At 37.2% G+C, this 21753-nt stretch overlaps 1 protein-coding gene across 1 annotated transcript in view; it reads left to right on the plus strand.

Annotated features, from left to right (window-relative positions):
- Nucleotides 1-21753, plus strand: part of KCNH5 (potassium voltage-gated channel subfamily H member 5) — a 349850-nt gene that overhangs the window by 176180 nt on the left and 151917 nt on the right. The window contains exon 8 of the mRNA XM_032180213.2: nucleotides 19052-19251. Coding sequence (XP_032036104.1) covers nucleotides 19052-19251 — 200 coding nt within the window. The remainder of the gene's footprint in view (nucleotides 1-19051; nucleotides 19252-21753) is intronic.

Raw genomic sequence — 21753 nt, forward strand, 5'->3', positions numbered from 1 at the left:
AAACTTAGCTGGCATATTTCTTCTTCTTCATATTGTTAATGACAGCTGTCAGCCTCAGTCATGCAACCTCTTCATGTAAATGTTCAGTTTTAACCCACTGTCAGGTTATGTAGTACCTGACAGGAGCCCTGAAGATCTTTTTCATCACATGCTTATGATAGTTGACATTTCTGCCACAATGATGTGCCCAGTAGAATGAACTTGATATGGCTTTATTCCATACATGTCAAACCTTGGCAGTAATGATTTATCGAAAAGGTGAACATTTGGTACCAAGTGTTGCTAGAAAAGAATAAAACTTAGTAATGTGGTAGACAGTAAGAGAAGAAATTCAGTAATGTGTCTTACAGTCTTTCATAGGATACAGTGTTTCATAGGGTACACAGTCTTGAAAATTAGAAAGGTGGGGATAATTTTTATCAAGTCAAAACTTACAGTCTTTGAAACCTATTAAACTAGTGCCATTTTTGTGAACCTTGCAGGTTTTTATTGATTCCATTCATCATAAGCAATTAACTAAGGTTACTTTTCAGCCAGCTTCTAATGAATAGGCTGAAGATAGAAACATTCTGTAGGCACAACACTCAAAGTTTCTCCAAATCCCAGTTCCGAGGAAGTATAATAAGTAGAGTAATATATTCTGCTTTTTAAGTTTCCAGATGATGGAGTTTTCCTGTCTTCATGTGTCATCACATGGATTTGTTCTAGTTAGATGATGATGATGATTGTCAAGTATATGATAATCAATTGATGATTGCTCTTTAAAAGATCCAATCTTGTTTTACATAGGATGGAATATTGTCTTTAAAATAAGTCAGTAAAGTACCCCATCATATATAAAATAACTTGCAGTGCTTGCTTACCAACAATTAACTTTACATCAGTTAATCTGTTGCTCTAAGCAATGCACAAGGTAGCTCTAGGAAATACACAATTCATTGAAAATATGTTTTCTTGCCTTCAATGCATTTGCACTTTATGTAGGGCAGTCAAAAGTACACAACTGAAGGGATTTGAAAAAAGAATTAGAAAGGAACCAGTCGACATAAAGGAAGAGAGTACAGACTGAATATGCAGAGTGCCGAGACAGCGCAGACAGCCCCCAGGCCCTCCAGGTCTGCAAGAATGTAGCTGTATCAGAGTCCTCTGACTTAAGTTTAGCCACTCTGTCCTGTGATTCTTCCTCATTTCTATTGGTTTACTTATTTCTCTCTTCATCTGCTATACCTGTGCGATTCCAAATTCTCTTCATTTCTTTCCTCATAGAGATGGTGACCAATCTGGTGGCTTGTTTACCTGTCTTCAGTCTCTTTCCCACTCTAGTCCAACTTGTCTAAAACTGCAAGAACAAGCTTTTTTTTTTTTTTTTAAATAGCATTTTACCCTTATTCACCAGACACTGACTTAAGACTCAGTTAAAGAATTCTGCTTTAAGAGCCATAGAACATAGTGGCAGGGAATACAGAGAGTCTGTGTCTAAACCCAACAAGCCTTGTAAAGAAAACAGCAAGCCCTGCCAACTCACATAGACTGTCCTTCACCTTGCTCTTGGTCACTACCTAGGTTATTTTTTGGTGAAATTGAAGTTGGGCCTTACCACCTAGCACTCCTACTCTTGCTTTTCTTGTAGCTAGGCATGACCTTTCATGGCTAGTTCCATCTCGTTGTCTGTCTGTGACACTGGTTGGTATAGTAAACACCTGTTTTTAGATTTGCTAAAATAGGCTCCTCTGTTGCTGCCTGTATTGGCCTCCTGGGATGGTGGCAACAGCCTCTCATGTGCCCCAGTGCCAGCACCTGCTCCTTCCTGCCTACTGCAGGGATTGTAAAATGGTTTTCCATGCTGATCTGCAAAATATTCATAGGTTTTTAATGAACAAAAAAGGTTCTAAAACAAACAAGCATGAAAAATGGTGTCTTATTGCAAAGCCTCTCAGAGCTTTTGATATGCTAATATGCATTGTGACATGCTAATGTGAATTGGGACTCTCCAAGAGGAAAAATTAATATGCAACATTAATGAAACTTATTTGATCCAGAAACTACTTTTTTAGATAAACATCTGTTACCATCACAGAGAATTATAGTGTTCTAAGGGAGTACAGTTTGCAAATTTTGGACTGCTCCATCAAATAAAATTCCTTCCACCTTGACCAACTCATCTTTTCTTCTTTGGGCATACTTAGTTCAGCTCAGTCATATACTTTGCAAAATTCACTATCCATTTTAAAGCCTCAGGTCAGCTTAGGCTGTGTACAGGCCAAGCAAGAAAAGAAAACAGTGGTTTCAGGTTCTAGAGCTGTGTTTTTATACTTTATGTTCATTCAGACGAATGTGAAAACCAATTTGGAGAAGAGTGATATTCTCCAAATTGGAAATTGACCTAATTGCTCTTTACAGAGAATTATAGTTTCTACTTTTCTGAAAAATATAAGTACCTATTCTTTATCTAAAAATTATTCAGAGTTATTGTAAAATAATCAATTAATACAGAACAGTCTTTAAACTTTTTTAAAAATTTGCTTCTTTAAAGCAAAAAAACCCCACAATTCCTATTGGTCAAAAGTAACAACGTTAACATTTTGTAAGCATCCCCTTAGTCATGTTTCTAGGAATTTTGCCTCTTGGTCATTTACAGATGGTATTATAACAGAGAATAGAAGTAAGGAGAACAATTAGGAAACCATTACAGTAACCTATGGAATGATAAGACCATACTTTGGAATGTAAATAGAAAGGAGGCCATGAGTATAAGAGGTAATTGTATACTCAAGAGGTGCCCATAAATCATTCACCCTTACATTCAAATACATATAAAAAAGTATACATACAAATTAAGTAAATTTTTGGACAAAAATATGCCATTAATCTTTTCAGATCTGTGCCTGGAGATCCCCGTCATTGCCTTAATGGCTGCCTGGTTTACAACTGTATTAAGGTGCCAATGTTTGTGTCACCTAATCTTCATTTTGAAACATTTTACTGTTTTCCTTATATAGCATATAAAATTTCAGTGAACATTTTTATGTATATTTTTATAATACCGTAGTATAGTCTCTAAGAAATGAAATAATTGCACTAAATGGTAAACCCATTTAAACTTTTAATCTATACTTGGTAGAGGCATCTCTTCTTGATTAATTTCTGAGGAAGTCTTTATATACTATGGCTTATAATATATTTTTCATAAACTGCCAAGTTTCAACAATCGATGTTCCCAGGTTTTAATATTCTTGGAAGAGATTAGGAGATAATTTTCACCTTGTGATTAGCAATAGCCTTGTGATTTCATCCCTCTTAATGGTTTGTTTTTTGTCTTCCATCTCTTCAGACTGGCATGTCAGAGTACTTTAAAAGTATTCTCAGTCATATTTAAACTGGGATGGTTCTTATGCACTTGCTGTTTACTTTGCTACACAAGGAGAATATTTTTTAATTCCATTTGTATCTTTGATATAAATATAGCATGGTTATGTGTCCAGAACTATGCTGTCAATTATAGAGATGTAAGGACTTCATTAGATTTATAGAAGATATGTCAACACACGTTAAAGACTATAAAGCAAGATGTATGATTAATATTTTAAAGAGTGGTATGTTGCTAGGTTCTGTAGAAGAATAGAAGGAAAAATTTCTTGACCCGGGATAACCAGAAGACGTTTCATGAAGAAAATAATAGGCCCTGAAAAGTGTCTGGAACTTAGGAAGGATGCAGCAAAAGGGAGGGCTTTCGTGGGAGAAAGATGCATCGGTTGTTTATTGCTGTCTAAGAAATGACTCCAAAGTGACCTAAATCCACACCCATTCATCATTTCCCATGATCCTCTGGGTTGACTGAGCAATTGGTTCTTCTGATCATTTAGCTTGGGTTTCCTCAGGCAGCTACATTTAGCTGATGCATTAGTTGGGAGCTAGGTTCAGCGGGGACCACTAGAATAACTAGACTTCGCTATTCTTGCTCTCTTGTTGTCCGTCAGTACAACCCAGACTTCTTCAGGGTGATGATTTCAAGGCAGCATCCCAAAAGAGTAAAGGCAAAAGCTTCAAGTCTTCTGAAGGTCTAGCTCTGGAAGTTGCATAATCTCATCTCTGCCACATCCTATTGGTCAAAGGAATTTACAAAGCTAGGGAAGACACAAGGAAATAGATTCCATCTTTTTTAAAATTTTTTATTATTGTACTTTAAGTTTTAGGGTACATGTGCACAATGTGCAGGTTTGTTACATATGGATACATGTGCCATGTTGGTGTGCTGCACCCATTAACTCGTCATTTAGCATTAGGTATATCTCCTAATGCTGTCCCTCCCCCCTCCTCCCACCCCACAACAGTCCCCGGAGTGTGATGTTCCCCTTCCTGTGTCCATGTGTTCTCATTGTTCAATTCCCACCTATGAGTGAGAACATGCGCTGTTTGGTTTTTTGTCCTTGCAATAGTTTACTGAGAATGATGATTTCCAGTTTCATCCATGTCCCTACAAAGGACATGAACTCATCATTTTTTATGGCTGCATAGTATTCCATGGTGTATATGTGCCAAGTTTTCTTAATCCAGTCTGTCGTTGTTGGACATTTGGGTTGGTTCCAAGTCTTTGCTATTGTGAATAGTGCCGCAATAAACATATGTGTGAATGTGTCTTTATAGCAGCATGATTTATAGTCCTTTGGGTATATACCAAGTAATGGGATGGCTGTGTCAAATGGTATTTCTAGCTCTAGATCCCTGAGGAATCGCCACACTGACTTCCACAATGGTTGAACTAGTTTACAGTCCCACCAATAGTGTAAAAGTGTTCCTATTTCTCCATATCCTCTCCAGCACCTGTTATTTCCTGACTTTTTAATGATGGCCATTCTAACTGGTGTGAGATGGTATCTCATTGTGGTTTTGATTTGCATTTCTCTGATGGCCAGTGATGATGAGCATTTTTTCATGTGTTTTTTGGCTGCGTAAATGTCTTCTTTTGAGAAGTGTCTGTTCATGTCCTTCGCCCACTTGTTGATGGGGTTGTTTGTTTTTTTCTTGTAAATTTGTTTGAGTTCATTGTAGATTCTGGATATTAGCCCTTTGTCAGATGAGTAGGTTGCAAAAATTTTCTCCTGTTCTGTAGGTTGCCTGTTCACTCTGATGGTAGTTTCTTTTGCTGTGCAGAAGCTCTTTAGTTTAACTAGATCCGATTTGTCAATTTTGGCTTTTGTTGCCATTGCTTTTGGTGTTTTAGACATGAAGTCCTTGCCCATGCCTATGTCCTGAATAGTAATGCCTAGGTTTTCTTCTAGGGTTTTTATGGTTTTAGGTCTAACATTTAAGTCTTTAATCCATCTTGAATTAAGTTTTGTATAAGGTGTAAGCAAGGGATCCAGTTTCAGCTTTCTACATATGGCTAGCCAGTTTTCCCAGCACCATTTATTAAAAAGGGAATCCTTTCCCCATTGCTTGTTTTTGTCAGGTTTGTCAAAGATCAGATAGTTGTAGATATGTGGTGTTATTTCTGAGGGCTCTATTCTGTTCCCTTGATCTATGTCTCTGTTGTGGTACCAGTACCATGCTGTTTTGGTTATGTAGCCTTGTAGTATAGTTTGAAGTCAGGTGGCGTGATGCCTTCAGCTTTGTTCTTTTGGGTTAGGATTGACTTGGCGATGCGGGCTCTTTTTTGGTTCCATATGAACTTGAAAGTAGTTTTTTCCAATTCTGTGAAGAAAGTCATTGGTAGCTTGATGGGGATGGCATTGAATCTATAAATTACCTTGGGCAGTATGGCCATTTTCATGATATTGATTCTTCCAACCCATGAGCATGGAATGTTCTTGCATTTGTCTGTATCCTCTTTTATTTCATTGAGCAGTGGTTTGTAGTTCTCCTTGAAGAGGTCCTTCACATCCCTTGTAAGTTGGATTCCTAAGTATTTTATTCTCTTTGAAGCAATTGTGAATGGTAGTTTACTCATGATTTGGCTCTCTGTTTGTCTGTTATTGGTGTATAAGAATGCTTGTGATTTTTGTAGATTGATTTTGTATCCTGAGACTTTGCTGAAGTTGCTTATCAGCTTAAGGAGATTTTGGGCTGAGACAATGGGGTTTTCTAGATATACAATCATGTCACCTGCAAACAGGGACAATTTGACTTCCTCTTTTCCTAACTGAATACCCTTTATTTCCTTCTCCTACCTAATTGCCCTGGCCAGAACTTCCAACACTATGTTGAATAGGAGTGGTGAGAGAGGGCATCCCTGTCTTGTGCCAGTTTTCAAAGGGAATGCTTCCAGTTTTTGCCCATTCAGTATGATATTGGCTGTGGGTTTGTCATAGATAGCTCTTATTATTTGAGATGAGATACGTCCCATCACTACCTAATTTATTGAGATTCCATCTTTTAGTGGGAGAAGCAGTAAAGTCTTACCACGAAGGGATTTGCATACCGAGAGAGGAAAAATTTGTGGTAATGTTTTTAAATCCACCACAAGGGAACTGTATGAACAAAGATTTAGAAGCAAAAATGAATTTTTTTGAGAGTCAGCCAGAAGACATGTTATGACATGACTTCTCAGAAGATATGAGAAGCTCCTGGCTATTCCATAGGGATCATTCTCAGGACCCCAAAACTGTTTAGGTTATTGGCAGTGCCAGCCACTTCAGTCTTTGGATCTTGGATCAATCTTACTTGTATTTTAACAAAAAAATTCAGTATTATTTTAAGTATTATCCTAATGCTTCCATATTTAAGTAAGCATAATAGTAACACTAACTTTATAGATAAATAGAAAAAATGATGTAAGTTATATTCTGTATTTGTTGCTTCTTTTACATGCTGGTGCTTATGATTGGAGAAATGGCTTGCAGGTATCACCATGGAAAAGCAAAGATTCCTGGGTCATTCAAATGTGTATCTAGTACAAAATAAACAGAGAAGAGCCATAAACAAAAGAAATTCAGTTTTTCATCATAGTAAGAGAGGACTCGTTGTATTTTCTTATTCCTTTTTTTCTTCTGTAGCTGATAAAGCTAGGCTTATAAATAGGTTAGGTAATCTTTGCATTTTATAAATTCAAGGTCATAGGAAAATCTCTGTATCGAAATAATGGATTGCTACAATAGCTGAACTCTTATCATTGTAGTTTTCTGATTTTGTGTTTTAAAGTTGTTTTTTTTAAAGATGCAATCTAAGAACTTACAAATATCCTGAAAGATACAACTCATGTTATTATCAATCATCAGATCAGATAATAATTATACCGTGTGTGTGTGTGTGTATGTGTCTGTGTGTGTGTGTGTGTGTGTGTGTGTGTGTGTGTAAATGGAGATGGTAGGGGGGAAATGTGCCTTTTCCTAACTTAACATAGGAAAAAAACAGAAACAAAATAGAAGCGACAAAGGCACGTGTCATCAGCTACATAACTTGTGAAATATGTTATACTTTCAGTTGTTACTTGAATCTGTAAAAATAGCAGTTTTTCAGCCTGGGAACCATAGCAAGACCTTGTCTGTACAAAAAAATGAGCCAGGTGTGTTGGCACACATCTGTGACCCCAGCTACTCTGGAAGCTAAGGTGGGAGGATTGCTTGAGCCTGAGAGGTCAAGGCTGCAGTGAGCCGTGATTGCGTCACTGCACTCCAGCCTGGGTGACAGAGTGAGAGACTCTGTCTCAAAAAAAAAAAAAAAAATTCAATTTTTAGAGATAGAAAATAAAAGCAAACCAAAATTTCAGCGGCAAAATAAGTCAGTCCTACTATCTTTTCCTAGTTGGTGTTCTGCTCCTTGAGAACATAAAGTTGTGTTTGTGTTGACCCTTGTCCGGCTTTGCATCTCTTAACACAAACCTATCTGATTTCTCCTTAGTCATTTGTATTCAGCTGAAGTTTTAGTCTTTGTAACTATAGATTTTGAAAAATCATGTCACAAAAAAAGATTTCATTTTCCTTCTGGGAACCTCTGAGTGACTGTGCATCATCAGCAGTCTCTGGCTGTGTTCCTTGTAAAACCTCCCTCACTTTCTTTCTTCCTCTGCTTCTTTCCAAGCTGGGTTTAAAATTTCTGAGAAACATGGAGAAGTGACGAGTGTTCCAAGGTTGGCATAGATAGCATTGCACTCACTTGGGATTGTGGCTCAGTGCCTAAGACAGCTCCCCTCCAGAGAATCTTTTAGTAACTAAGTTAGCCTTTGTATTAGATGGGCAACTGCACCAACTAAGAGGGTGTGATGCCTTAAGCAATGGGGTAGGTCCTGTAAGAAGGGGTCTTAGAGTGATGGTAGGCAAGTAAGAAGTTGGGAAAAGATGGGCACGAAAAGGTAGCTGGGGGCTTCTAAAGATAACATAGAGTTTTACTCTCTGGTTGTCTGTGGTGGCCTGACAGTTGATACATCTAGGAACTATTGTCTGATCCATAATAAATGAGTCTGAAATGGTGAGTTCAGTATTTCCTGAACATCTAGTATTATTCCTATTTCAGAGGGATTTTTCTATATTGCCCAGCTAGTTTTTAATCAAAGTTACAAAAAACATCTGTAGCTGTGTAAGCAAGGCAAGTGTACTAATTTTATTAGAAGCTAAATGAGTTTTGCTGGATTAGAGAGAATAAAGAAAATGAATTTACTTAGTGACCGAGCAGATCCAATAGGGCTTGAGGTGTCAGTGGTAGATAGGGATGCTGTTTGGAGCCTTTGGCAGGCCCCCATAGATGAATCACAGTGGAGGCCTCTAGGATTTTGGAGCAAGGCCCTGTCGTCTTCTGCAGATAACTACTCTCCTTTTGAGAAACAGCTTTTAGCCTGTTACTGGGCTTTGGTGGAAACTGAACATTTGACTATGGGTAATCAAGTCGCCATGCAACCTAAACTGCCTATCATGAACTGGGTGCTTTCTGACCTATCTAGTCATAAAGTGGGTCATGCACAGCAGCATTCCATCATCAAATGGAAGTGATATATATGTGATCTGACTCGAGCAGGTCTTGAAGGCATAAGTAAGTTACATGAAGAAGTATCTCAAATGCCCATGGTCTCCATTCCTGCCGCCCTGCCTTCTCTCCCCCAGCCTGCACCAGTGGCCTCATTGGGAGTTCCCTATGATCAGTTTACAGAGGAAGAGAAGACTAGGGCCTGATTCACAGATGGTTCTGCATGATATGCAGGTATCACCCGAAAGTGGACAGCTGCTGCACTACAGCCCCTTTCTAGGACCTCCCTGAAGGACGGCGGTGAAGGGAAATCTTCCCAGTGGGCAGAACTTCAAGCAGGGCACCTGGTTATGCACTTTGCATGGAAGGAGAAATGGCCAGATGTGAGATTATGTACTGATTCATGGGCTGTAACCAGTGATTTGGCTGGATGGTCAGGGACTTGAAAGAAGCATGTTTGGAAAATTGGTTACAAAGAAATTTGGGGAAGAGGAATGTGGATGGACTTCTTTGAGTGGTCAAAAACTGTGAAGATATTTGTATCTCATGTAAGTGCTCACCAACAGGTGACCTCAGCAGGAGAATACTTTAATAATCAAGTGGATAGGATGACTTGTTCTGTGGACACCCCTTGGCCTCTTTCCCCAGCCATCCCTGTCATCACCCATGAACAAAGTGGCCATGGTGGCAGGGATGGAGGTTATGCATGGGCTCAGCAACATGGACTTCCACTCACCAAGGCTCACCAGGCTGTGGCCACTGCTGAGTGCCCAATTTGCCAGCAACAGAGACCAACACTGAGCCCTCGATATGGCACCATTACTCTGGGTAATCAGCCCTCTACCTGGTGGCAGATTGATTATATTGGACCTCTTCCATCATGGAAAGGGCAGAGGTTTGTCCTCACTGGAATAGATACTTAGTCTGGGTATAGGTTTGCCTATCCTGCATGCATTGCTTCTGCGAAAACTACCATCCATGGACTCATGGAATGCCTTATCCTCCATCATGGTATTCCATACAGCATTGCCTCTGAACAAGGCACTCACTTTACAGCTAAAGAAGTGTGGCAATGGGCTCATGTTCATGGAATTCACTGGTCTTACCATGTTCCCCATCATCCTGAAGCAGCTGGATTAAGAGAATGGTGGAATGGTCTTTTGAAGTCAGAATTACAATGCCAACTAGGTGATAATACTTTGCAGGTCTTGGCCAGAGTTCTCCAGAAGGCCATGTATACTCTGAATCAGCATCCGATATATGGTATTGTTTCTCCCATAGCCAAGATTCATGGGTCTAGTAATTAAGGGGTGGAAGTGGAAGTGGCACCATTCACCATCACCCCTAGGGATCCACTAGCAAAATTTTCACTTCCTGTTCCTGCGATATTACATTCTGCTGACCTAGAGGTCTTAGTTCCGGAGGGAGGAACCAGGAGACACAACAATGATTCCATTAAACTGGAAGTTAAGATTGCCACCTGGACACTTTGGGCTCTTCCTACCTTTAAGTCAACAGGCTAAGAAGGGAGATACAATGCTGGCTTGGGTGATTGTCCCACACTTTCAAGATGAAATTAGTTTACTACTCCCCAATGGAGGTAAGGAAGAGTATGCATGGAATACAGGAGATCCATTATGGCATCTCTTAGTATTACCACGCCCTGTGATTAAGGTCAATGGGAAACTACAACAACCCAATCCAGGCAGGACTACAAATGACCCAGACCCTTCAGGAATGAAGGTTTGGGTCACTCCACCAGGAAAAAAACACAACCTGCTGAAGTTCTTGCTGAAGGCAAAAGGAATACAGAATGGGTAGTAGAAGGTAGTCATCAATACCAGCTACTACCATGTGACCAGCTGCAGAAATGAGGACTGTAATTGTCATCAGTATTTCCTCCTTCTTTTGTTAAAAATATGTTTGTGCACGTATATACTTGTACTAAGAAAATATCTTCATTTTATTTCCTTTGTTTTTCTTTATCATGTTGACTTCATATCAGCATCAGCATTTAAGTATTGTTAACTTTATGTAATAGTATTTGGGTTGGGGATTGGTGTGTTTCTGATTGTACAAAGGATAGTTGTACTATGTTAGGTGTAATTATGACTTTATTATTGTCTTTATTTGAAGATTATGATCTCAGGAGATGTGTATGGGTTCAAGTTGACAAGGGGTGGACTTGTGATGGGTAATAATGAGTGTCACCTTGATTAGATTGAAGGATGCAAAGTATTGATCCTGGGTATGTCTGTGAGGGTGTTGCCAAAGGAGTTTAACATTTGAATCAGTGGACTGGGAAGGGTAGACCTACCCTTAATCTGGATGGGCACCATCTAATGAGCTGCCAGTGCAGCTAGAATATAAAACAGGCAGAAAAACATAAAAAGATTAGACTGGCCTAGCCTCCCAGCCTGCATCTTTCTCCCGTGATGGATGCTTCCTGCCATTGAACATCAGACTCCAAGTTCTTCAGTTTTGGGACTTAGGTTGGCTCTTCTTGCTCCTCAGTTTGCAGATGGCCTATTGTGGGACCTTGTGATCATGTGAGTTAACACTTAATAAACTCCCCTTTATATATTAAGATTAATATTAAGTGAAGATATATCCTATTAGTTCTGTCCCTCTAGAGAGCCCTGACTAATACACTTAGCTTAAAAGAGAGTAACTATCATAGAAGGATAAAGTGGAGATCAAGCCATCTGGATACTTTGATTCTTTGTTTTTACTTTTATGTTAATTTCTTATAATTTTTTCAAGTGAACAATCTTCCCACATCTTTCCCTTCATTCCTCTTCCTCTCTCCATTTCTTCCATCTTTGTTACATTAGTAATTGATTAATGCAGGTTTATGATTAACTTTCTAAAGTTAAGTGATTCTTTAGGGCATATAGGAAATAATATCAATAGTCATTGCCATGTAATTATTGAGGCTATTTTGACAAAGTCAGTTATGGTAATCACAGGATCAGCTCTAAGATAGGTGACATCTATCCAATATTACACTAAAATTTGGTAAGTTCTAAAAGTGATCCTGCTGTGTCCTAACTAATTTTACTAGTTGACAGTTCATTCAAATAGTGATTCAGTCAACTCACTGTATTACTTGGAATTTCCCTTTCAAAATTCCAACATCTCTTAGAGGGAAAAATGTGTCAAATAGTTTTCAGTATTTAACACTTAAAGTTATTGATGAGACCAGTTTCTAACAAAACAGTTGCCACAGCCCAGATACTAGATGGAATGGGGTGTAGATTAAATGAAGATTGGAAAATAGAAATTGCCTGGCTCGTAGCAGATGCATAGAGGGTGCCTACATATATGGGTCACTGCAAAAGAGCATCCAACAAAGCCAGGAGCCATTATGAGAGAGATGGAAGGAGAGCAACTTGGAAACTGGAAGTTTCTGAAGATCAGCTTCTCCACTTTGTGCTAAGGCCAACCAGAGCCATTTCAAATGTTTTAACAAGCTGTGTGCTACACAGATGATCACAGATTGCTGGAACATTTTCCTTCCACATCTTAAATGTCATTATTAAAGGTGAACTTTAGTGAATAGAAATAAAAGTAGAGAATGATGGTCGGACCACCTATGAGGCCTTAAGCGTTACTGGAAATGCATTATCATATCAATAGTTTAAACTACTTAGTCTAAGGCCAATATCACTTGGCAAGATTTATAAAAGGAAGATAATTAGGAAAAGTTAGTATTGGTTATCATTATGGAGGGGCACAAAATATAATATCTAGGAAGGAAAGATTATTAATAAGGAGATGGAGAGATGCAGCTTGATGTAATGAGCAAACGAAATGACTGGACAACATTTTTTCAGAGACCTGAATATCACTATTTGATCTCTTATCATGAGCAATTCATAAGAGTGAAGGCCAGGTTATGGTTAATTAGCTTAACATGATTTTTTTTTGACTCTACAAATTGTTTAACCCTGAGAAATAAACTATATTGTTTATATGCTTAGATTCATTACATGAATTTTTATAAACTATAGAAAGAGAAAGATTCATCTTCTTTCAAAGAATACAATTTGGGAGAATTAATGATGAATAGTTTTCTATAGGGAGTAGTGGATACTACTGGAGGGTGGGGATTATGTCTGTCTGTTTTATCATTGTGTTCCCAGTGGTTGGTATAGTGGCTGGCATATAATAGGTGTCAAAGAAATAACTACTAAATTCAACAATGCTTGAATGAATAGTGATGTCTGTGATGAGTTATAACATTGTTCAATCTTTTGACCTGTCTCTTTTTGATAACATTGTGTATTCTTTCAGGTCTTTAATATTCATATTATAAAAATAAAAGGCATTTTTCCATTTTAAAATATGAAACTATATTATATATTAAAAATTGTTTTTCAGAATATCTTCTTGGGCTGTGATGTGTGTCATAAAGGACTCACTACCCTCCCCCTCCAGGACCCCTGCGCAACTGAGAACCATTCTGTGTTATTAACGTTAAATTGATCATAGTTACATAACTAATCACATTTAGTGGCTTAAGAAAAGAATAATTATTTATTTTATTCATGAATCTACAATTTGCACAGGGCTATGAGGATATGACTTATTTCAAGTTCATGTAGTATCAGCTAGGATGGCTTCAATGGTCCTGAAAACTCTACTTAGTTGACTCAGCCAAATGGCTGATAGGCTGATGTTCTCAAGCTGTATCCTGCACATACAATCACAGACTGATGGAACATTTTGTTTTATTTCTTAAGTATCATTATTAAATATCATGAATATGAAAAGAAAAAAAGGATTCATCGAACCACCTACGTAGTCGTAAGTGTTAACCAGAAATGTATACTCATCAATATTGTAAATTGTGCAGCTATGGCCAGTGCTTAGCTGGGAGCTCAGCCAAAGCTATTGGCTAGGGGCCTTTATTCCTCTCTAAGTGGGCCTCTCCAGAAAAATGCTCGGGCTTCCTCACAGCGTGAAAACTAGATTCCAAGAGCAGGTGTTTCAATAGTGAGGAATTAGGAGTTTCTAGTTTTGTAAGGCCTCTGGGCCTAGACATTGGCACAAAATCATGGTCACAATATTCTAGTGGTCAAAGAGTCATAGGGTATGCCTACATTCAAGGGATCAGAATATAGACCTTGCCTCTCAATGGAAGAGTTCTCAAAGAATTTGTGACCCCTTCCATTGAGAGGCAAGGTCTATATTCCATCTTTTATGCGTTATAATGATCTTCAAAATAATCCCTTTGTGGTGAATAAGAAAAATATAAGACTTTTTATGTAAGGCATTTGCTGGTATGTATGCCAGATTTACTAAGACCTTAAGTATGATTAGCTTGCACAATTCGCAGTTATCTGAAGTCTATAAGTCTGCAGGAGAGCATATAAAAAGACCCTTATGAAATTGTCACAAATTAACCTAATTATTACTATTAATAGTAAAGTACATGGATTGACTATATGATATCTCCATTCAAAAGGTAAAATAATGTAAGGGGTCTCTACAAAACTGGCCAGACCATGGGAATTCATGTTCGATGAATGACAGTGGGACTTCCAATTTATTTTTACCTTAATATGGTTAGGACATGAATAACCTTAGCCTTTAAATGTTTCATTCCCCTACCTGCCTTAACAGTGTATATTCCTTCTATATGTTTGTAACAGTGGTAGTGAGATTTTGATATGAAAATAAAACGTTTCTGAAAAACTGTTTCTTAGTTTTTGGTGTGTGAATTCACAGGAAAAAAATATTTGAACACTTGCCATGTTCTAGGAACTGGTCTATATTGGGAAAATACAGCAGTGAGCCAAAAGGACAGGCCCACAACTGCTGTCTTGGAATTTGCATTCCTAGGGGAAAAGATGGATAATAAGTGAATAAATAAATAAATAAAAAATAAATAAGTAATGTAAGTTAAAGTAGTGATAAATAAAATAAAGAATGATAAAGCATAGTAAGATAGTGATACTGGGGGAAGAGGATGTTTAGACAGCATGGTCTGGGAAGGCCTCAGTGATGAATGAGGGTTTTTTTGTTGTTGTGGCTGTTTTTTTTGTGACAGAGTCTCACTCTGTCGCCCAGGCTGGAGTGCAGTGGTGCGATCTCGGCTCACTGCAACCTCCGCCTCCCAGATTAAAGCAATTCTCCTGCCTCAGCCTCCTAAGCAACTGGGATATCAGGTGTGCACCACCATGCCCAGCTAATTTTTGTATTTTTAGTAGAGTTGGGGTTTCACCATGTTGGTGAGGCTGGTATCGAACTCCTGACCTTGTGATCTGCCTACCTTGGCCTCCCAAAGTGCTGGGATTACAGGCATGAGCTACTTGCACCCCGCTGATGAGTCAGGTTTTGAGCAGAGACCTGAATGAGGAGAGGAAACAGACCAAGTGAGGATCATGGAGAAGAGTGTTCAAGGAACAGCTAGTAAATGGGCCCTGAAGAATGAGTGAGTTTAGGTTGTTTGATTAGCATCAAGAAGATGTGTACTGAAGCAGAGGGAATGAAGAGAAGGCTGATAGGAGTGATGGCCAGTGGAAGAGGCAGTGCTACGATTGTATGTGGCCAAGATCATATATATATTATATGATTATTCTTTTTGTTTGGGAAATGATTTTTGTGGTGATGATGCATAGCATTTTGTGGATACTTAGTGACTACTAGACTCTTTTTTATACTGTTTTATATGCATTATCTCATTTAACACAACCCTTTTGTGAAGATTCCAGTGTAATTTTAAAGTTCTAAGTGAGGACATAGAGGCCAACGGAGGTTTAGTAATTGGTCGAAAGACGCACACTCTTAGAGACTGCAAGGATGCTGGTAGAGGTAGTGAGAAGTGATTGAATTGAAGCTATATGTTGAAGGTAGAGCGAACAGGAATTGTCGATAGATCAGATATAGGAGATGAATCAAAGAATGGATTGAAAAATAACTGAGGTTTTTGATCTGAGCAACTAGGATGGCTTTGCTGTTTGCAGAGGTGAAAAGTGCATTTGGCTATTGGAGGGAGGGTTCTGTAGACTGAGTTCCTTTTTGGATGTGTTAGATCCAAATAATGATTAGACATCCAAGAAGATAGTTGTGTCTGTAATATGGGAGGGGGGTATTATTTTGAAAGTTAGCAGTTTAGAGGGAGCTTCTACTGAGATCAGTTTCCCTCATTATTGTGTGTCATGCTCCAAGGCCTCTCTCATCAAAGATGTGCTCATTTGTTCTGGAACACAAGTGTGGTGGGCAGCTGCTGTTGCTTGCTGGAGTACCATACATGCTGTCACACTGTCTCTTTTGAAATGTATTCCAGACTCAAGATGGAAGAGATTCGTAAGGAAGAAGTGATTTCTCCTTTTAAAAATAAATGTAAATGACATGAATCTATATATGTGATAAAATTTTATAAAACTATACACTGAAGAAACAAGTGCATACGAAAAAAAGAAAAACTGGCCAAAAAAAAAGCTCTCTAGTTTGGTTAATTGTATTGTGCCATTATCAGTTACCTGGTTTTGATATATTACTGTAATTGTGTAGGATGTCATCCTTGCGAGAAGCTGCATGTGGGCAACGCAAGCTTTCTGCACTATTTCTGCAACTTCTTTTGAGTCTAAAATTATTTCAAAATAAAATTACAAAATGTAAACAGGTAATTGAATCTCTTACTTTAAATTATTATCTTGTTTAGTCTTATCCAATGTAGGGACACTACATTCACATGAAAACGAGAGGCAGTGTGGGATAAAGAGCAGTTGGTTAATGGATACAAAAATACAAGTAAGATCCACTGTTCAGTAGCACAATAGGGCAACTATGGGTAATAATAATTGATTGTAAATTGCATAGGAACTGGAAGAGTGGAATTGGAATGTTCCTAACACAAAGAAATGATAACCAATTACCCTGATTTCATCATTATACAATATATGCTTATATGAAGATATCATTGTACCTCATAAATATGTATAATTATGTGTTCATAAAATAATGAAAATGAAAAATGAACAAAATGGATATTTTTATAATATGCCAAACTTAATGGGATGTTGATAATTCTTCACTTATTAGTGCTGCAAACTTTTAATACATTAGCAGGTTCTTCATATTTTATCTTAAGCTTTCTATATGAGCAGAATATATTTTGTGTATACATTTAATGTACCCTAAAAGATGAAATGTGTAGTAATTTGTTAAACTAGAAGGCAGTAATAAGACATTTGGCAAATGTAGCATATCGCAAGCATCTTAGAGAACCAAACAAGTTAAACATGTCAAAATAATAGGTAGTTCTGTGACATTTATTGACAATTTATGATAGCTGAGCACTACTAAAAATCATAATTGCAGCATTATTTTATTAACCCCTAAAATACTCATTATTTTAAAAATGTAAATTTTTCTTATTTCTCTTTTCTGAAAATGTAAAATTCCATATTTGTTAGATGATTCTGCTATCATTAATTTGTTAACCTTATTTCTGTTTGTTTTTCTTAATAGCAACAAAGGTGGAATAGAGATGTTAAGTCTGTGATTACCTTTAGTTTTTTTGTTTTTTTTAAGGAAAGAACTCTATATCTTTTAATAAACTTAAAAATTCTTTATAGAATCAAGATCTCAGGATGCTATAACCACAATCCTAGTAAATGCTTCATTTCAACATGGAAAACTGATACATTAAAGATAAACACATTTATTTCAAAGTATTAAAATAAATGTATGCACACAGGACATTGAAAGACTGACAAAATGATAATTGTTTTGTTTTTAAATATGAATATTCAAAGGTATAAAGGCTCCGTTGGGAAATGTCAACACTGTATTCCTCCTACTCAGGTCTAACAAAATATCGTCTGTCTTAAAAAAATTGTCCTGCACTGACATCAAATAATAGCAGAAAAACTGACTAAATTTTTATAAAATAATAGCTTTCTGTTGTGAAATTATAATTTGTTATACTCAGAGGAGAACAGCTCTTCTTGAAAAAAACAAATAATTTTCTAAAAGCAGTATATTAAAGATCTTAAGTGCTTCACTAGCTTGATTTTATACCACTTCCATCAAATGGGATTTGGCTGATGAAACTGCGAAGTGAAACAGCCTATATTTTGTTTAGAGTAATTTTTCAAATGCTTGGAGGATGTAGGATGGAAATTATCATTGCCTGTGAGTCTACTTATTTGTGAAATGCTTATGGAATGCCTGTGTACTGAACATTAAGGTGAATAAAGTACTGCCCCCTTTTCAAAAAAGCTTCCAGTTAACAAGGGAGTGAAACCAGAGGGGCAAGGCAAGTTGCGGGTAGTATGCTATTGAAGATTGGAAGTTTGTTCTCAGTTTAGGCTGAACTCTCCCCTAAATAAGCTTTTGTAGGATCCTGTCAGCATTAATAGCCTGACTAGGTCTGGAGAAAGAAGAGTTGGTGAATTACGGATTGAGCAGGAGGGAGCAGTCGGGGCTTTGAAATACCCTATACCACCCGTAGTCCCCCGTAGATGAATGACAATTGTCAGTGGACTAACTTTACATTTAATTAAAATGATGGAATAAAAAAAATCACTGGAATAATTACATGAATTTAATAACTGGAATTTCTCGGCATTGCCAAAGTTTTATTTTAGCTAAAAACTCCAAACCTCTTTATCTTCAGAACCTTCTAAACATGAAGCACATTAATTTGTCTCCACTCCCTAAATTTCTGATGTTCGGTCAAAAATATTTATAACCAGGGAGGTATTCCAAAAGCTGGAGGGAGCAGGCAATGAGAAAGAGCATATGTTTCTAAACTGGATCATCAATCCCTGAAAAATTTAAATTGATTAGGCTTCATTCAGGAGGACAAAGTGGAGGGTAACTTTAATCTACTAACAAATAGAATTTCTTAGGCAAAATTATAACTTTGGATCATCTGGTTCTTCAGAAAATATTGTGATGACTCTTACGTTTTGCCATGTTGACTAGAGTCGCGCATGCTCATAAAGTCATGTTTCTCCTACTGCAGGTAACATTTTCTGAGTGAATACCAGGTGTCAGGCAATCTTCTCAGAATTCAACATGCATTTACCCCTACAAGTTTATAAGGATGTCTTTGTCAAATTATTCATTGATTTAGCAAATATTTGTATTTTTTTCACATGAGATATTTGTTTTATTTTTATCATTTCTTCTCTTTCAGCTCTTCTTTATGCAACTATTTTTGGAAATGTTACAACAATTTTCCAGCAAATGTATGCCAACACCAACCGATACCATGAGATGCTGAATAATGTACGGGACTTCCTAAAACTCTATCAGGTCCCAAAAGGCCTTAGTGAGCGAGTCATGGATTATATTGTCTCAACATGGTCAATGTCAAAAGGCATTGACACAGAAAAGGTATGGGTTATTATTATTATTATTTAGTTTCTATTTTAGTAGGATCTTCAGATGCATTAAGCTTTTCCACTCACGTATTGCTTGTATAATTGCTTCGTAACTGTTATTCTGTATTTGTAAGTGACATATCAGTCAATCAATCATATTTATTGAGTGCTTAGAAGGTGCAAAGCACTAAACCATTAATCATCAATTAGTACCAGTCATCACATTCAATTTAGAAAATTCAGTTCGTGAAAATAACTCATTATTCTATTTCCCTAAAACACTCTTATTACCTCTCACAGTAATTTGTTGCATTCCTCTAAAACTCAGAGTGTTGCCATTTTTCCTGCTAGAATTTATTCTTGATTTCCCCTTTGACTTTTTTCTCATTTAAAAATTAGAAAGAGACTCCCTGGCTATAAATTTAAAATGTAAGTGTCTTCTATGCTGTCCTCCACTTAAATTTCTCCCATCTCATATGTTTTATAAAGAACTTATAATTCTTTATTTTCCACTTTGCCTTACACACATGTATAAAATAGATATCTCCCTCTCCAATCATCTGATATCTCTAATCTCTTCCTTGCCTTTTCATGGAGCTGATTTTAATTTTTCTCATCTATCTCATATTTGGGGCAAAGAAGAACTCAAGATCCTCCTTAAAATAAATAAAACCAAATTTTAAAAAATCCTCACTTCCTACACCCAGCTGATTCACATCAAATACAGAGGATGAAAAATAAAGCTTGTACACAGAGTTTTAGAGGAAACCAGTCTTGAGCTATTTTACTTTATAAACATCATTGGAGACTATTCTTTTTAGGTACTGATTTTTGACATATGATAATTCGATGGCATAATACCTTCCTGGCCATTTCCCACAATTTTTTTTTTGTTCTTTTAACCTTGTGAGGTTGACTTATGGTTTTTCTTTAAGACCTGCTCAAAAAGCATCTTTCAGTGTCAAAGGGAAAAAGCAAATGAGCAAAGTAGATGTTTAGTTAGGAGAATTTCTTGAAGCAACATGTAAGTAAGTTGTTTTAAGCCAGGGCAGGTGTTGTTAGGAATAGATGGTTGAGTGGAGGTGTAGGGAATGGACGAGGAACGTAGGAGTTGAGGGAGAGAAGCCTTCAGAGGGAGTGCAGGTGAGATACTTGGGGGCAGCTATGTGGAGGAATTGTGAAAGGGGGTGAGATTTACTCCTTTTTCAATATTTTACAAGATACAGTATAAATTTTCCAGTTAAATGGCCCCTTGAAGTAGTACGCATGAAAACAGAAGGGAGAAAGCAAACTACATTTCTATGGAATTTGATTAATGTATATCTGAGCCAATATATGGTTAGTAGAGAGAGTATCCAAAGAAGAAACAGAATGTTCCTTGGGGTGAAGGTGAGAGTAACAGAATTTAAGTCATCAAAAGCAGGATGTCTGTTGAAGCCCACATTAAATGAAACAGATCAAGAGGCAACCACCAGCCTTGTCAATCACTATCTCAGCAAGAAGCTTTCCTTTCCAGAAAATGCAATAGAGCCACATGGTAACTAATAAAAAATCAGTAAATGATGGAATAATGGCCTTTTACATATTTGAAAAGAGTCTGAGCCAGGGCCTCTGGCACAAATCTAGTACATAGCAGAGTTTTGAGTCCTTGCTCTCTATATTCCTGAATACTGAGTTATTCATGAATGGAGCTGACTAGATTGTCTTCAAGCCTCCCCTTGAGGACATGCTTAACTGTCTGATTCATGATGCAGTTAGGGTCTGATGCACTGGCATGCAGTGTGTCTCAAAGAGCACATGCCACGTGACGGAAAAATTTCTAGGTACCTACCATGTACTGCCTTAAATAATTTTTTTTGTTTACTTGTTCGTTTGCAATTAAAGAAAGGTACTTCTGATTAGCAAGGTAGCCAAGGAAAATGGAGTAATAGAACAAATATGGGGAGACTAATATTAAAAGTGAAATGAAAATTTAATTTCAATGAAAAGATTTTTTAAGGGGATATTTTAAGATAACAAAATTGATTAGCATTTGGATAAGAAAAAATCATGGATGTGGCTTTTAATTGAGTGAGGAATCCTCAAAGTTGTTTTTGACTAATAGGAAAAGCATATTTAAATAATTGTGACAAATATAAAAGTTTCCTTGTTCATGTATGAAACATACTCTATGCCTGTATTGATTTATCCCAGTCTGTTAAGAAAATCCCCACCCAGATGCATAAATTCTAGGTTAACAGCACTGAAGGAAAGAGAAGGAAGGAGGAAAGACATCTGCCAAATTCCGGGCTTAGAAAGGGGGTGTAGGGATTTCTAGTATTGCATCATCAAAGAAACTGAATTCAAAAATGATTCTTAGATTACTCACCATATGCTATACTAAACAAGAGGAAAACAAAAACTGTCATTCAGCTCTCTGGTTTTGTAAAGAACCTGACAGCTAGAGCAGAAGACTCCTATGCCTGTTAGGCATTCAGCTATTTAAAAAATAAATTTTATATATATATAGTATATA

Source organism: Hylobates moloch, unplaced genomic scaffold, assembly GCF_009828535.3.
Source record: "Hylobates moloch isolate HMO894 unplaced genomic scaffold, HMol_V3 SCAFFOLD_16, whole genome shotgun sequence".
NCBI lineage: Eukaryota > Metazoa > Chordata > Mammalia > Primates > Hylobatidae > Hylobates > Hylobates moloch.